This window comes from Bombina bombina, chromosome 6 (assembly GCF_027579735.1).
Source record: "Bombina bombina isolate aBomBom1 chromosome 6, aBomBom1.pri, whole genome shotgun sequence".
Lineage (NCBI taxonomy): Eukaryota > Metazoa > Chordata > Amphibia > Anura > Bombinatoridae > Bombina > Bombina bombina.
Window position 1 is genome coordinate 1,098,467,647 of NC_069504.1, and position 18,798 is coordinate 1,098,486,444.

General features: G+C 37.9%; 1 protein-coding gene across 1 annotated transcript in view; it reads right to left on the reverse strand.

Annotated features, from left to right (window-relative positions):
• The window catches only part of BICD1 (BICD cargo adaptor 1), a 672,372-nt gene that overhangs the window by 263,883 nt on the left and 389,691 nt on the right, over window positions 1–18,798 (reverse strand). The window contains 1 exon segment of the mRNA XM_053719022.1: window positions 366–518. Coding sequence (XP_053574997.1) covers window positions 366–518 — 153 coding nt within the window.

Consider the following 18,798-nt stretch of genomic DNA (forward strand, 5'->3'; position numbering starts at 1 on the left):
AGTTCCTCTCACCCTGGTAGATCTGCTATTAGATATAGTGAGCGCGCATATCCTTACTGACGGCTATATATGTTTTATTATTAAATTCAGTTCCTCTCACCCTGGTAGATCTGCTATTAGATATAGTGAGCGCGCATATCCCTATTGACGGCTATATATGTTTTGTTATTAAATTCAGTTCCTCTCACCCTGGTAGAACTGCTATTAGATATAGTGAGCGCGCATATCAGTACTGACGGCTATATATGTTTCATTATTAAATTCAGTTCCTCTCACCCTGGTAGAACTGCTATTAGATATAGTGAGCGCGCATATCCCTACTGACGGCTAGTACGTATTGTAGTTCTTATTGCTATTATAGGTACCTGGTTTTGTTTTAAGGTGGACACCAATTTCTGTAGTGTGATGTTTTCCTCTTCCAGCTCAGTATAGTCCTGCAGAAGTCTGGCTTCCCTAAACTTGTACTCCCGGATTTCATCTTTCATCCGCATCCTTTGTAACTCCAGAATTTCATTACCCTAGAAAGAAAACACAGAAAATAAGAAACTGACAACTAATAATTGTATTTACAAAAGTACATTAAAAGTGAATAAGAACCATACTATTAGATGCACATATAATTACATCTCGAGCTTGTTGAAATAGTTTTTCTGTTTGCAAGTCATTGCTACATAGAGTAAGATTATTTATTCTCTCCTACACATTCTCCTCAGCACGCCTTTAGAGGAGCGCATCTGTGCGCTCAAATTTATTAAACAAATGTTTGCTTTTTTTGTCTGCTCTTCTCCGTGGGCGAGCTAAGGAGATGTGAAGATAAATTTCTCCAGTTGGATTATTTTCTGTTCCTTATTTATCAATTAAAATAAACAACTATTTTCCATGTAAGGGGTATATAAACCAATAGTAATATTTATACAGTGCCACTTGTAGCTTTGTTAATGCTTCTTTTCAAAAAGCAGTCATGGAAGAAAATAGATCTGTTTTCATTATTTTTTGATTCTACTTTTGTGCTTCTTTGTATATATTATTTTTGCACCCAATTAGTTATTATTTTTCTGCCCTTTTATGGGCCAGATTACAAGTGGAGCAATAATTAACGCTTCAGCGTTAATTGCGCTAGAAGTAAGATTTTTGTGCTTGTCAGGTTGCACTTGTATTATGCGTTGAAAGTAAACTGTTTTTTGCTCTAGTGGTAACCCAATGAGTGCAAAAATCCGAAGTTAGAATATCACGTGCGTGTTCACGTATTCCCCCTAGAAGTCAATGGAGAAAAACAGCCCACTCTCGCACAATCACATTCTCATCTGTGCTAAACCAATTGCATATTCTCTTATGCTCAAGCTCGATTGTATATTATAATATGCATAAACCCGACATGAAAATATGACTCTTGCATAAATATGCTTTAACATGTTTTCATCTACTTAACTGCAAAGGGCTCCAATGCACATATACAGGGAGTGCAGAATTATTAGGCAAATGAGTATTTTGACCACATCATCCTCTTTATGCATGTTGTCTTACTCCAAGCTGTATAGGCTCGAAAGCCTACTACCAATTAAGCATATTAGGTGATGTGCGTCTCTGTAATGAGAAGGGGTGTGGTCTAATGACATCAACACCCTATATCAGGTGTGCATAATTATTAGGCAACTTCCTTTCCTTTGGCAAAATGGGTCAAAAGAAGGACTTGACAGGCTCAGAAAAGTCAAAAATAGTGAGATATCTTGCAGAGGGATGCAGCACTCTTAAAATTGCAAAGCTTCTGAAGCGTGATCATCGAACAATCAAGCGTTTCATTCAAAATAGTCAACAGGGTCGCAAGAAGCGTGTGGAAAAACCAAGGCGCAAAATAACTGCCCATGAACTGAGAAAAGTCAAGCGTGCAGCTGCCAAGATGCCACTTGCCACCAGTTTGGCCATATTTCAGAGCTGCAACATCACTGGAGTGCCCAAAAGCACAAGGTGTGCAATACTCAGAGACATGGCCAAGGTAAGAAAGGCTGAAAGACGACCACCACTGAACAAGACACACAAGCTGAAACGTCAAGACTGGGCCAAGAAATATCTCAAGACTGATTTTTCTAAGGTTTTATGGACTGATGAAATGAGAGTGAGTCTTGATGGGCCAGATGGATGGGCCCGTGGCTGGATTGGTAAAGGGCAGAGAGCTCCAGTCCGACTCAGACACCAGCAAGGTGGAGGTGGAGTACTGGTTTGGGCTGGTATCATCAAAGATGAGCTTGTGGGGCCTTTTCGGGTTGAGGATGGAATCAAGCTCAACTCCCAGTCCTACTGCCAGTTTCTGGAAGACACCTTCTTCAAGCAGTGGTACAGGAAGAAGTCTGCATCCTTCAAGAAAAACATGATTTTCATGCAGGACAATGCTCCATCACACGCGTCCAAGTACTCCACAGCGTGGCTGGCAAGAAAGGGTATAAAAGAAGAAAATCTAATGACATGGCCTCCTTGTTCACCTGATCTGAACCCCATTGAGAACCTGTGGTCCATCATCAAATGTGAGATTTACAAGGAGGGAAAACAGTACACCTCTCTGAACAGTGTCTGGGAGGCTGTGGTTGCTGCTGCACGCAATGTTGATGGTGAACAGATCAAAACACTGACAGAATCCATGGATGGCAGGCTTTTGAGTGTCCTTGCAAAGAAAGGTGGCTATATTAGTCACTGATTTGTTTTTGTTTTGTTTTTGAATGTCAGAAATGTATATTTGTGAATGTTGAGATGTTATATTGGTTTCACTGGTAAAAATAAATAATTGAAATGGGTATATATTTGTTTTTTGTTAAGTTGCCTAATAATTATGCACAGTAATAGTCACCTGCACACACAGATATCCCCCTAAAATAGCTAAAACTAAAAACAAACTAAAAACTACTTCCAAAAATATTCAGCTTTGATATTAATGAGTTTTTTGGGTTCATTGAGAACATGGTTGTTGTTCAATAATAAAATTAATCCTCAAAAATACAACTTGCCTAATAATTCTGCACTCCCTGTATATATATATATATATATATATATATATATATATATATATACAACACATAGAGACACCCAGCACTCACCAGCTAGCTCACAGCTAAGATAAAATCACAACTGGAAAGGTTAGTTACCGCATCTGGCCAAATGGGAAAAGCTCAGGCACCACATCAAGGTCCTTTCCACTGCCTGAGTCCCTAACACAGCTACACAATGCGAGCTCACAAAGCCATACAAACTGAGAACAAAGGAGGGGTGCACATGTATATGTAATAACCCAGAGAAATACAATACATGGAAGGAGACTGCACTCCAAGACCGGATCGGGTACACATCCAATGACTCAGCACCCAGGGCTGGGATGTTGCTGAGTCATTGGATGTGTACCCGGTCCGGTCTTGGAGTGTAGTCCCCTTCCGTGTTTTATATATATATATATATATATATATATATATATATATATATATATATATGTCTATATGTGTGTACATGTGTATTTATGTATTTATGTCTTTATATGTGTATATATAAGAAAAAATGTCTATCCGACGGCGCTAACTCCCAAGACCAAGCACCTATAACAAATGGGTCTCTAGTAACCCAAAGAGAAAGACAAATGTGTGGGATGTGTTAGGAGCGCCTAGACTAGAGGCTGGGTCTGATGGAAGAGGCAGGTTAGGATACTTCAACAAAGTTTAATATCACATATATAGTATAATAAAAATAAATTATTCAATAACATATATTATAAATGTATAAAAGTACATGGATCCATAGTACTACTAAAACCGGTTTACTATAATATAATGATACAATAGTATATAAAATATGGTACAGTAAAATATGATGAGGTGTTAAATATGATAAAAACAAATAGAAATATACACGTAAATAGGCCCCCTAGGGATCTGGGGCACAAAAGCAGTTGAAAATTAAACTAAATGGGAATCTAGTATGCGATATTCAAATAACAATAAAAAGTGCAAAAGGCAAAAATCAAAAATAAAAATAAGAATAAATATATATATATATATATATATATGTATAAGATGTGAGTGGAATCCAGGTGACAATGTGGAGGAAGTCTTATTAGTCCAAGGTAAATATAAAAAATGTATATATAAAGTCAAGTGTTCCAAAATAAAGTTAAGTCAGGTAATAAAAAAAAACCTATGTGATCCAAATCAATCCTGGTGTATAAGCTGATCCAAATAAGTGATCCAAATAAGTGATTGGTGATCCAATTGATAAAACACAAAATTCACAAATCAAAAAAAACAGAATTTATGTTTACCTGATAAATTACTTTCTCCAACGGTGTGTCCGGTCCACGGCGTCATCCTTACTTGTGGGATATTCTCTTCCCCAACAGGAAATGGCAAAGAGCCCAGCAAAGCTGGTCACATGATCCCTCCTAGGCTCCGCCTACCCCAGTCATTCGACCGACGTTAAGGAGGAATATTTGCATAGGAGAAACCATATGATACCGTGGTGACTGTAGTTAAAGAAAATAAATTATCAGACCTGATTAAAAAACCAGGGCGGGCCGTGGACCGGACACACCGTTGGAGAAAGTAATTTATCAGGTAAACATAAATTCTGTTTTCTCCAACATAGGTGTGTCCGGTCCACGGCGTCATCCTTACTTGTGGGAACCAATACCAAAGCTTTAGGACACGGATGATGGGAGGGAGCAAATCAGGTCACCTAGATGGAAGGCACCACGGCTTGCAAAACCTTTCTCCCAAAAATAGCCTCAGAAGAAGCAAAAGTATCAAACTTGTAAAATTTGGTAAAAGTGTGCAGTGAAGACCAAGTCGCTGCCCTACATATCTGATCAACAGAAGCCTCGTTCTTGAAGGCCCATGTGGAAGCCACAGCCCTAGTGGAATGAGCTGTGATTCTTTCGGGAGGCTGCCGTCCGGCAGTCTCGTAAGCCAATCTGATGATGCTTTTAATCCAAAAAGAGAGAGAGGTAGAAGTTGCTTTTTGACCTCTCCTTTTACCGGAATAAACAACAAACAAGGAAGATGTTTGTCTAAAATTCTTTGTAGCGTCTAAATAGAATTTTAGAGCGCGAACAACATCCAAATTGTGCAACAAACGTTCCTTCTTTGTAACTGGTTTCGGGCACAGAAAAGGTACGATAATCTCCTGGTTAATGTTTTTGTTAGAAACAACTTTTGGAAGAAAACCAGGTTTAGTACGTAAAACCACCTTATCTGCATGGAACACCAGATAAGGAGGAGAACACTGCAGAGCAGATAATTCTGAAACTCTTCTAGCAGAAGAAATTGCAACCAAAAACAAAACTTTCCAAGATAATAACTTAATATCAACGGAATGTAAGGGTTCAAACGGAACCCCCTGAAGAACTGAAAGAACTAAGTTGAGACTCCAAGGAGGAGTCAAAGGTTTGTAAACAGGCTTGATTCTAACCAGAGCCTGAACAAAGGCTTGAACATCTGGCACAGCTGCCAGCTTTTTGTGAAGTAACACAGACAAGGCAGAAATCTGTCCCTTCAGGGAACTTGCAGATAATCCTTTTTCCAATCCTTCTTGAAGGAAGGATAGAATCTTAGGAATCTTAACCTTGTCCCAAGGGAATCCTTTAGATTCACACCAACAGATATATTTTTTCCAAATTTTGTGGTAAATCTTTCTAGTTACAGGCTTTCTGGCCTGAACAAGAGTATCGATAACAGAATCTGAGAACCCTCGCTTCGATAAGATCAAGCGTTCAATCTCCAAGCAGTCAGCTGGAGTGAGACCAGATTCGGATGTCCGAACGGACCTTGAACAAGAAGGTCTCGTCTCAAAGGTAGCTTCCATGGTGGAGCCGATGACATATTCACCAGATCTGCATACCAAGTCCTGCGTGGCCACGCAGGAGCTATCAAGATCACCGACGCCCTCTCCTGATTGATCCTGGCTACCAGCCTGGGGATGAGAGGAAACGGCGGGAATACATAAGCTAGTTTGAAGGTCCAAGGTGCTACTAGTGCATCCACTAGAGCCGCCTTGGGATCCCTGGATCTGGACCCGTAGCAAGGAACTTTGAAGTTCTGACGAGAGGCCATCAGATCCATGTCTGGAATGCCCCACAGTTGAGTGATTTGGACAAAGATTTCCGGATGGAGTTCCCACTCCCCCGGATGCAATGTCTGACGACTCAGAAAATCCGCTTCCCAATTTTCCACTCCTGGGATGTGGATTGCAGACAGGTGGCAGGAGTGAGACTCCGCCCATTGAATGATTTTGGTCACTTCTTCCATCGCCAGGGAACTCCTTGTTCCCCCCTGATGGTTGATGTACGCAACAGTTGTCATGTTGTCTGATTGAAACCGTATGAACTTGGCCCTCGCTAGCTGAGGCCAAGCCTTGAGAGCATTGAATATCACTCTCAGTTCCAGAATATTTATCGGTAGAAGAGATTCTTCCCGAGACCAAAGACATTGAGCTTTCAGGGATCCCCAGACCGCGCCCCAGCCCATCAGACTGGTGTCGGTCGTGACAATGACCCACTCCGGTCTGCAGAAGGTCATCCCTTGTGACAGGTTGTCCAGGGACAGCCACCAACGGAGTGAGTCTCTGGTCCTCTGATTTACTTGTATCCTCGGAGACAAGTCTGTATAGTCCCCATTCCACTGACTGAGCATGCACAGTTGTAATGGTCTTAGATGAATGCGCGCAAAAGGAACTATGTCCATTGCCGCTACCATCAAACCTATCACTTCCATGCACTGCGCTATGGAAGGAAGAGGAACGGAATGAAGTATCCGACAAGAGTCTAGAAGTCTTGTTTTTCTGGCCTCTGTCAGAAAAATCCTCATTTCTAAGGAGTCTATTATTGTTCCCAAGAAGGGAACCCTTGTCGACGGAGATAGAGAACTCTTTTCCACGTTCACTTTCCATCCGTGAGATCTGAGAAAGGCCAGGACGATGTCCGTGTGAGCCTTTGCTTGAGGAAGGGACGACGCTTGAATCAGAATGTCGTCCAAGTAAGGTACTACAGCAATGCCCCTTGGTCTTAGCACAGCTAGAAGGGACCCTAGTACCTTTGTGAAAATCCTTGGAGCAGTGGCTAATCCGAAAGGAAGCGCCACGAACTGGTAATGCTTGTCCAGGAATGCGAACCTTAGGAACCGATGATGTTCCTTGTGGATAGGAATATGTAGATACGCATCCTTTAAATCCACCGTGGTCATGAATTGACCTTCCTGGATGGAAGGAAGAATTGTTCGAATGGTTTCCATCTTGAACGATGGAACCTTGAGAAACTTGTTTAAGATCTTGAGATCTAAGATTGGTCTGAACGTTCCCTCTTTTTTGGGAACTATGAACAGATTGGAGTAGAACCCCATCCCTTGTTCTCCTAATGGAACAGGATGAATCACCCCCATTGTTAACAGGTCTTCTACACAATGTAAGAATGCCTGTCTTTTTATGTGGTCTGAAGACAACTGAGACCTGTGGAACCTCCCCCTTGGGGGAAGCCCCTTGAATTCCAGAAGATAACCTTGGGAGACTATTTCTAGTGTCCAAGGATCCAGAACATCTCTTGCCCAAGCCTGAGAGAAGAGAGAGAGTCTGCCCCCCACCAGATCCGGTCCCGGATCGGGGGCCAACATTTCATGCTGTCTTGGTAGCAGTGGCAGGTTTCTTGGCCTGCTTTCCCTTGTTCCAGCCTTGCATTGGTCTCCAAGCTTGCTTGGCTTGAGAAGTATTACCCTCTTGCTTAGAGGACGTAGCACTTTGGGCTGGTCCGTTTCTACGAAAGGGACGAAAATTAGGTTTATTTTTGGCCTTGAAAGGCCGATCCTGAGGAAGGGCATGGCCCTTACCCCCAGTGATATCAGAGATAATCTCTTTCAAGTCAGGGCCAAACAGCGTTTTCCCCTTGAAAGGAATGTTAAGTAGCTTGTTCTTGGAAGACGCATCAGCTGACCAAGATTTCAACCAAAGCGCTCTGCGCGCCACAATAGCAAACCCAGAATTCTTAGCCGCTAACCTAGCCAATTGCAAAGTGGCGTCTAGGGTGAAAGAATTAGCCAATTTGAGAGCATTGATTCTGTCCATAATCTCCTCATAAGGAGGAGAATCACTATCGACCGCCTTTACCAGCTCATCGAACCAGAAACATGCGGCTGTAGCGACAGGGACAATGCATGAAATTGGTTGTAGAAGGTAACCCTGCTGAACAAACATCTTTTTAAGTAAACCTTCTAATTTTTTATCCATAGGATCTTTGAAAGCACAACTATCTTCTATGGGTATAGTGGTGCGTTTGTTTAAAGTGGAAACCGCTCCCTCGACCTTGGGGACTGTCTGCCATAAGTCCTTTCTGGGGTCGACCATAGGAAACAATTTTTTAAATATGGGGGGAGGGACGAAAGGAATACCGGGCCTTTCCCATTCTTTATTTACAATGTCTGCCACCCGCTTGGGTATAGGAAAAGCTTCTGGGAGCCCCGGGACCTCTAGGAACTTGTCCATTTTACATAGCTTCTCTGGGATGACCAAATTGTCACAATCATCCAGAGTGGATAATACCTCCTTAAGCAGAGCGCGGAGATGTTCCAACTTAAATTTAAACGTAATCACATCAGGTTCAGCTTGTTGAGAAATGTTCCCTGAATCTGTAATTTCTCCCTCAGACAAAACCTCCCTGGCCCCATCAGACTGGTTTAGGGGCCCTTCAGAACCATTATTATCAGCGTCGTCATGCTCTTCAGTATCTAAAACAGAGCAGTCGCGCTTACGCTGATAAGTGTGCATTTTGGCTAAAATGTTTTTGACAGAATTATCCATTACAGCCGTTAATTGTTGCATAGTAAGGAGTATTGGCGCGCTAGATGTACTAGGGGCCTCCTGAGTGGGCAAGACTCGTGTAGACGAAGGAGGGAATGATGCAGTACCATGCTTACTCCCCTCACTTGAGGAATCATCTTGGGCAACATTGTCATTGTCACATAAATCACATTTATTTAAATGAGAAGGAACTCTGGCTTCCCCACATTCAGAACACAGTCTATCTGGTAGTTCAGACATGTTAAACAGGCATAAACTTGATAACAAAGTACAAAAAACGTTTTAAAATAAAACCGTTACTGTCACTTTAAATTTTAAACTGAACACACTTTATTACTGCAATTGCGAAAAAATATGAAGGAATTGTTCAAAATTCACCAAAATTTCACCACAGTGTCTTAAAGCCTTAAAAGTATTGCACACCAAATTTGGAAGCTTTAACCCTTAAAATAACGGAACCGGAGCCGTTTTTAACTTTAACCCCTTTACAGTCCCTGGTATCTGCTTTGCTGAGACCCAACCAAGCCCAAAGGGGAATACGATACCAAATGACGCCTTCAGAAAGTCTTTTCTATGTATCAGAGCTCCTCACACATGCGACTGCATGTCATGCCTCTCAAAAACAAGTGCGCAACACCGGCGCGAAAATGAGGCTCTGCCTATGATTTGGGAAAGCCCCTAAAGAGAAAGGTGTCTAAAAAAGTGCCTGCCGATATAATCTTGTCAAAATACCCAGATTAAATGATTCCTCAAGGCTAAATATGTGTTAATAATGAATCGATTTAGCCCAGAAAAAGTCTACAGTCTTAATAAGCCCTTGTGAAGCCCTTATTTACAATCTTAATAAACATGGCTTACCGGATCCCATAGGGAAAATGACAGCTTCCAGCATTACATCGTCTTGTTAGAATGTGTCATACCTCAAGCAGCAAGAGACTGCTCACTGTTCCCCCAACTGAAGTTAATTCCTCTCAACAGTCCTGTGTGGAACAGCCATGGATTTTAGTAACGGTTGCTAAAATCATTTTCCTCATACAAACAGAAATCTTCATCTCTTTTCTGTTTCTGAGTAAATAGTACATACCAGCACTATTTTAAAATAACAAACTCTTGATTGAATAATAAAAACTACAGTTAAACACTAAAAAACTCTAAGCCATCTCCGTGGAGATGTTGCCTGTACAACGGCAAAGAGAATGACTGGGGTAGGCGGAGCCTAGGAGGGATCATGTGACCAGCTTTGCTGGGCTCTTTGCCATTTCCTGTTGGGGAAGAGAATATCCCACAAGTAAGGATGACGCCGTGGACCGGACACACCTATGTTGGAGAAAGTCCAAACTATTCAAAAATATGTGAAAAAATGCTGGTAAAAAACAAGGAAAAGTGAAAAATAGATCAAAGAAAAAAGAATCACGCGCGCGTGCAGAGAGGTGGCGGTCTCGGGCTGATGTGCACAAAGTCCTGCCTTGTAACCCAGCGCGTCTCGTGACGAGTCAGCTGACCGGTGGCAGGTCATATGACCTACTGTTATTGTGTACAGAGGAGCAGATATTGGAGCTCTACACATTTTTAGGAGTTTTTTATTGATACACCTGATTCCCTTTTTTGTGATTCTTTTTTCTTTGATCTATTTTTCACTTTTCCTTGTTTTTTACCAGCATTTTTTCACATATTTTTTGAATAGTTTGGACTTTTTTTGATTTGTGAATTTTGTGTTTTATCAATTGGATCACCAATCACTTATTTGGATCACTTATTTGGATCAGCTTATACACCAGGATTGATTTGGATCACATAGGTTTTTTTTTATTACCTGACTTAACTTTATTTTGGAACACTTGACTTTATATATACATTTTTTATATTTACCTTGGACTAATAAGACTTCCTCCACATTGTCACCTGGATTCCACTCACATCTTATACATATATATATATATATATATATATATATATATATATATATATATATATATATATTTATTCTTATTTTTATTTTTGATTTTTGCCTTTTGCACTTTTTATTGTTATTTGAATATCGCATACTAGATTCCCATTTAGTTTAATTTTCAACTGCTTTTGTGCCCCAGATCCCTAGGGGGCCTATTTACGTGTATATTTCTATTTGTTTTTATCATATTTAACACCTCATCATATTTTACTGTACCATATTTTATATACTATTGTATCATTATATTATAGTAAACCGGTTTTAGTAGTACTATGGATCAATGTACTTTTATACATTTATAATATATGTTATTGAATAATTTGTTTTTATTATACTATATATGTGATATTAAACTTTATATGTGTATATATGTCTGTAAATACATATATACACATATAAATACATATGTACACATATATAGACATACAGTATATATATGTTACGGGTAAAGAAAGAAATCTGGGTAATCCTAAGATTACCTGGGTAAAACGGACATTACCAAAGCGGCTGTGGGTAAAGCCTGTTGTACTGTAATTCCCCCATCTACACTACTTTTTTTTGCCTCCGCCTGAATGGTTGAAGGAAGGCGCCTCGCCGATCCTCTGGCAATCACCCCAAGTGAACCTCTGGGAATGAGGTTTACATGGGGGCTTCACCCCCCTTGAACCCCCCCAGGCGCAGACAAAAAAGATAGAGAAGATGGGGGAATTACAGTGCATCTTATATACGCTTGATGCAGACTCGATGAGTATGACCTTACATCGGGCTTTACCCACAGCCTCTTGGGTAATTTCTGTTTTAGCTGGAAAATTCTAGGATTACCCAATATCTGACTTTACCGATAACATATACATACACATCTTTAGACCTGTGTTAAGGCCCTTTGCCTGCTTTTTTATCTAACACCTGCAACCTCATATCTTTGAGTTCTTATAAGTTTTTATGCAATATTTTTTTGAATATTTTTTATTAGATAGTGTTATTATGAGTGTAACTGTACTTTGTAATGTATTTTTGATGTGTGTAGGGCTGTATAATGTAGGGCTGTATTCCTTATGCCATGTATTGTGCCTTATTTCTATACTATATTACTGTGTGCTGTTATAAGGTTCATATTCTTATTTCTGCAACCCCACATTGTCTTATTTCACTATTACTGTAACTTTCCAGTATCATAACCTTTGTGTTGCTTTTGCATATGTATTGCTAAATGATCTGTTCTGCTGACAACCACATATTATTAATCATATGATCTACACGTATGACAAAGGATCGAATCAGAGAACATTTATTATCCATTGACCAAGATCCACCGAAAACTCCCATTGCGAGACATTTTTTGACACGTGACAATCCATTGACGCACTTCTCAGTCAAAATAATTGATCAAGTTCCTAAAAATCTTAAGGGAGGAGACAGACTCAAGGGTCTAAATAGAAAAGAAGCATTCTGGATATTCACATTAGATACACGTAAACCCAAAGGTTTAAACTCTCTTTGGGATGTGGATCTATATGTTGAATAATATCATTACAAAAATAAAAATATACATAACATAAAATATCCCACTAACAAAACGGTAACTCATCATTTAACTTGTATTATTCACATAAAGATGTTATGTAGCAAAGAGCTTAGTTTATTGTACACAAAATTAAAGTAATGTAAACAGGTTCAATTGCACTATTACATCATACTTCCATCTATTTACTTGATATGAACATATTATCTAAAAGAAACTCTTATTTTAAGAGGAAGAAGTCTACATGTTTCATTTATTTAGATATATATATAATAAGTTAAATCATTATATAGCCTATGTAGTTTGGTCCAATGCGTGAATAGTAATGACGAAATGAAAATGGGGAGTTTATATGAAGTCCAGTGGTTTATTGAGGAACAGGTAAAGTCTTACAAATAAATGAAGAATAATGATAATAATAGAATCATTTATTTATTTTTTGGGTCTCAGTAATTATCACACCTGCATTTCTAGTTGTTCTTTGCATAAGCATGTATACATGGATACAGATTCACAATTATAGATGTGTATTTATACATACATGCAACGAACAATTAAGGAAAGAAAAGAACTCCCAAATGGAGTGTGATAAATTATTACTATGAAAAACATTTTAGTTAGTGCAACTAAACTTTTTACATTTTTTACATATATAGAGGGATTTTTTGTATAGGAAATTTTTCTTTATATATTTTTTATGTTTTTTGAACTTTATTTGTAGCACATTTTCTATATATTTTTACATTTTTATAATTCAGATTCAAGCTGTCAGATATATTTTTCTTTATGAAAATGTCCATCAAATTTACAGGCTGGGAATCTTGAGATTATAATCATTTTAGTTTGGTTTCTTTACATTTATAAGTTCATTCAATGTTTTTTCATTTTTTCTAAAGGTGATAATATTTATGTATTAATTTGTATTAATTTAGTAACAGGAGTTTAGAATTCATGTAAATTAGAGATATACTCTTTAGAAATATAAATTAAATTAATTTTCTTTTTAGTCACACAAGTAAATTTAGGGTAATATGATACATTAATATGTAAAGTGATTTTATAGTTACTAATGTGATTTTCACATTGTTTGTATACATATTTATCATACACATTTATACACTATTTATTTACATATGTACACCCTTTTCCTTATTCATTTGCATTCAATTTACATATGTATTGATACATCTATGCCATATAGCCAAAAAGCATTAATAAGAACGTGTTTTGACAGGATTCACTTAGTAATTTAACATTCACTCTAGATTTGTCACCAAAGGGTTAACAGGTACAATCACTATCCCTATATAAGCTCCACCTGTCAATACACACATACCTCTCTGACGAAGTGTGTTTACACACACGAAACACATAAAAGGGACACTTTGTTGCACATGCATAGGTTTCTATTTTGTTTTTGTATTATGCCTTTGCACTAATAAACTGGACTTTTCATCTGCCTTCTTTGTCGTTGTTATTAATCATATGTCAGGTGCTGATGAGAAGGATATATTGTTTACTGATGAGAAGATTTGCTGACAATGATATTATGTATTGCTGACAAACTCACATGATATATCCAAATGTGATACAACCATATATGGCAAAATCATACTTACTTCTGCTTTTTGTAACACTAAGGTAACACTATAAAACCTTTGTGTTACTACAAATAAATCAGAGCTGCTAAGAAATCATTCTGTGTCTGCGTAATTTTTCTTGGTAGTCTCTCCAGAGCTCTGCTGAAAGAAGGTACCAGCTAAGTCTCAGTCAGGGACCCCCCCCCCCCCCCCCGGCGGGAGGAAATACCCCTACAATGTGTTTTGTGATACTTCTATGTATATAATTGTTCTTAACATATAAACTAAAATGCCAATACTGGTGAAGATTCCTTTCCATAGTGTGAATTTCTTAATGAACTAATAATTTGTCTTTGTAGATCTGTATTGAGTTTTAATTAAAAAAAAATAAAAATCCCATTTTATAAACATTTCTTGATTCTTTTTTCAGAGCAAAATTTATTGCCAAATTGTTCATATAATAAATGGTTTATTAATATGTTTTTTTAATGCATTCTTTAACTCAGTCATATTATTTGCATTTCCCGCTATTTTTAAAATATTACATTTATACCAATCAAAATGCTCGGCTGCGGATTTATTAGTATAAAATTGGAACACACAAAAAGTGAACAGGCAAAGTAGGTCACAATATAAGTCTGTACAGCAAATTTCACAGTGTTTACATAAGCGGCTGCAGAGAAAATAGACTATCAAAATTTTCGCGTAAACCAAAATGGCTGCCCGATCGTAAGATATACAGTCTCCATATTATGCACAATAGTGCTCACTATAGATGTCAATAGCGGCGCTATACAAATAAATGATAATAATAATAATAATGTATTATCTTGAGATTATTACAACATTAACAAACAAGAACATCAAATGTAGTGTTCAAGTAAATACATATTGATAGTCATTTCTAAGTGTACGAAGCTTGTTTTTATTTTAATAAATTGGAAAAGTCTTTACAATAAGTATTGTGCCAACTCTATAGCAAACTTTGTATAGTTGGCTCATTTTCAAAATCACATAATGAAGATCTTAGCGGTTTCAGTACATTCCCAACTGTAAATTCTTTCCCTTGGCACACATTTTTTTTTTTTTTTATTAGTCTGGAATAATTATTTTTTCTTTTAGATTTGGAAGTTTGTTGGTATTTTAATTGGTGCCAGGAGTCTTCCTTTAATTAGGACCAAGTAGATAAGAGTTTATAGATATTTGTGAAAATAGACTTCATGTTACCAAACTGAAGAGGGCGCTGCTGCGCTGCTTATTACTAGATACACTCTGTGAATACTACTGGAAAATATTTTGATTTTTGGACAAAAGTTTTTGTAGAATCCTGAAGAAAATAATAACATAATAAAATGTATATCTAAAACGAAAGAAAAAGAACAATATTTTTTTCCCCACACTCTTATTTGTATGATTGAAAAAGAAAACTGGTGTTCAGTTACATTCACATGGAAATGGTCTAGCTCACTGTAAAGCATTTAGCTACAATGTTCCGTGACTAATACAAAATAAAACATATTGCTTTAACGTTTCAAAAAGTAAATGAATCCAAAAGGAAATGTTACTTTCAAATAAAATGCACCTCTATAATCACATTTTGTATCCTTACATTGAAACTGACATGGACATGAAACCCAGTTATTTTTATTTCAAGATTCAGTTTTAAACAACTCTCTAATTTATTTCTATTAACACATTTATTTCATTCTCTTTGTATCCTTTCTGGAAGGAGCAGCATTGCACTACTGGGAGCTAGCTGATTGGTGGCATATGTGTGCAGCCACCAATCAGCAACTAGTTTTCAGTAGTGCATTGCTGCTCTTAAGCCTACCTGGGTATGCTTTTTAGTAAAGGATACCAAGACAACAAAGCAAATTAAATAACAAAGGTAAAATGGGAAGTAGTTTAAAACTGCATTACCGGGGGGGCCGATTTATCAATGTCTGTCCAACATGATACGCTGTAGCGATCATGTCCGACAGATATCGCTGAATTGCACAAGAAGTTCTGGTTAACTGCTTGTGCAATGCCACCCCCTGCAGACATGTGGACAATCGTCCGCTAGCAGGGGCCCGATCAGCCCGATCGTATAGGATGGGGTGGATTCATGTCCACAGCCTCGCGCGGAAACAAGGGCATCAGGGATCATTCGGCCCTGGAAAAATCAGCCCCTCTGTCTAAATCATGAAGGTTTAAGTTTTACTTCACTGTCCCTTTAACTCCTTGGGTGCATACTGAGGTATGGTCATGATTGGGCATGCTCCTCAGCCACCCTCAATGTTTTTTGTTGTTTTTTTAAATTTAATTGCATGCTCTGAGTCATGAAAATTTAATTTTGATATTGATACTTTTAAGTTTTTAATTTGGGGGCATTCATTATTTGTCAGCACTAGAGAGCTAAGCTATTGATTATTGAACCTTTTCTGCACCTATTGTTTTTAAAAGCAAAATCATTGTGATTGTCATATTAGCTGTTCTTGTCTACTGGTAAGGATAACCTATATCCACTGGTGGTGACATTTCCTGTGCACTCTTTTCTTTAAAGGTGAATGGAATTGATTTAAAAAGTAATTTGTACACTGTCAGAAAAAAGGGTACGGTTGGGGTCCGTTTGTGAACACTTATGGTACAACTGCTGTGGTTGTACCCTCAATGGATCATAATTACACCTTAAGGAACTAATATGTACCATTTAGCGGTAAATAAGGTACAAATATGTTTCCAACTGTCAAAGGGTCCATGTCTGTACCATTTAATCCCCCCAAAAAGGTACAATCACTTGTGTGACTAAAAGGTTGAGGGGGATGGGTGGTTCAAGGCTGCCAAACCCTGCAAGTCCATATAATTTGTACAGCTCAATTATTCATATTCACATAACTGTCAGTCACCCAAAATGAATGCAACATACATGTTGTACAGCAAAAAAATGATGTCCAATCGTTGTTGGTAATATGCAAGAAGCGGGCAAAGCAAAAAAAAAGGGACAGTCTACACCAGAATTGTTATTGTTTAAAAAGATAGATAATCCCTTTATTAGTATTACCCATTCCCCAGTTTTGCATAACCATCACAGTTATATTAATATACTTTATACCTCTGTGAATACCTTGTATCTAAGCCTCTGCAGACTGCCCCCTTATCTCAGTGCTTTTGACAGGCATGCAGTTTAGCCAATCAGTGCAGACTCCTAAATAACTACATGGGAGTGAGCATATTGTTTATCTATATGACACACATGAACTAATACTGTATAACTGTGAAAAACTTTCAAAATGCTCTGAGTTAAGAGGCGGTTTTCAACAGTTTAGAAATCAGTTTGAGCCTACCTAGGTTTAGCTTTTCAAAAATACCCCCAAGGGAACAAAGCAAATTTAGTGATAAAATTCAATTGGAAAGTTGTTTACATTTTCATGCCCTGTCTGAATCATGAAAGTTTAATTTTGACTAGACTGTCCCTTTAATAACCCATATATTCAATGATACTGTGTTGCTGGTTCTAAATGGCAAACACTTAACATTTTAATGTTTATATTTAGAGCATCAAGATGTTAACTCTTAAACATAAAGCAAATGTATTAACTAAAATTACAAAGATTTTTTTTTTTTTAAACTCTATAAAACCAGTTTTTTTAAAAAAAATTAAAAAATTGTAACCGTTCCCCAGTCACATACATGGACATTGTGTGTGAGATGTCATAGCGCCATCTGTTGGTTGAAAGTTCCTTGACATGTGTAACACAGCTCCATCTATTGGTAGCAGGTTCATCACCAAAGTGTGTACTAAGGAAATAGACTAATTTGCATATATTTTGCATAGAGTGACAATTCAATGTATGGTTGTGAGTTTTATCGTTTATCCCTCCCCCGAATCCCCCTTCATTTCGTTAGAGTTATATTTTATTATTATGTTGTTTTCTATATGTTTTCTATATATTTATGTTTTATGTGGCATGTCACCCTAAATTAAATGGGGTGTTTTTAGAGTCTAGTACAGAGTGATATAAAACCAATTCAAAAGTTCATTTCAGAACTGGTTGTTTAGCCTTGATTTTTCAGGTGGTTCTGTAGCAGTCTTGGAATTGCTACATGGCTACAGTTAAAGTAAACAAACTTTTTTTTTTTCTCAAAGCTGCAGTGCCAGTGTGGCTATTGTAATACTGCCTGAAAAAGTACACATTGAATGCATATTTGAATGTTATATGATAAAATTAATGGAACAACATTTGCAATATGCTGTGATGAGTACAAATTTGCCATCATGAGGTACAAAGGGCTTGTCACTGGGGCAGTACCCTTAAAAGGCCAGATTTGCACCATTTTTTAAGGGTACAATATGGTACCATAGGACTGAGGTCCAATCTAGTCACCAAAGGTACATATTTGCCTTTGAAAGGTACAATCTGCAAGGGTACCTATTTGTACCCATTTTGAAGGGTACAGCAGGTGTACCTTTGAGGGTACTGCCCCAGTGACAAGCTGTTGTACCCCTAAAGGTACAATTTTTGCACATTTTTTCTGACAGTGTAGAGATAATGAAGGTGAAGTAAATTAATTGGGTAATAGAGCTACAAGCTATGGATAGAGAGTGGCAGGAGAATGTGACCATCATCAACTCTAACATAATTAGAAAGTGGGTGAGGATTTTTGCTGTTTACTATTGTTAAACCCATGAGACATTATTTGAAGATACAAATCTAGCTTCTAGCCGTCCTGGCTAATCAGTGCACATGTCTTGTACACTGTGACACCTTGTGCCCCAGGCCTGCAGACAACATCCTCTGGTGAACTAATAAAGAATAGTCTCTAGATGACTTCTGTTTAATGCACTGAAGGCAGGAGGTCATTAATTAGGTGCTGCTGCCTTTGGTAATTACTAGTGTAATTCACATGTGTTTTTAATTCTCCAATGAGATGTGACTCTACTCTAACTTCTA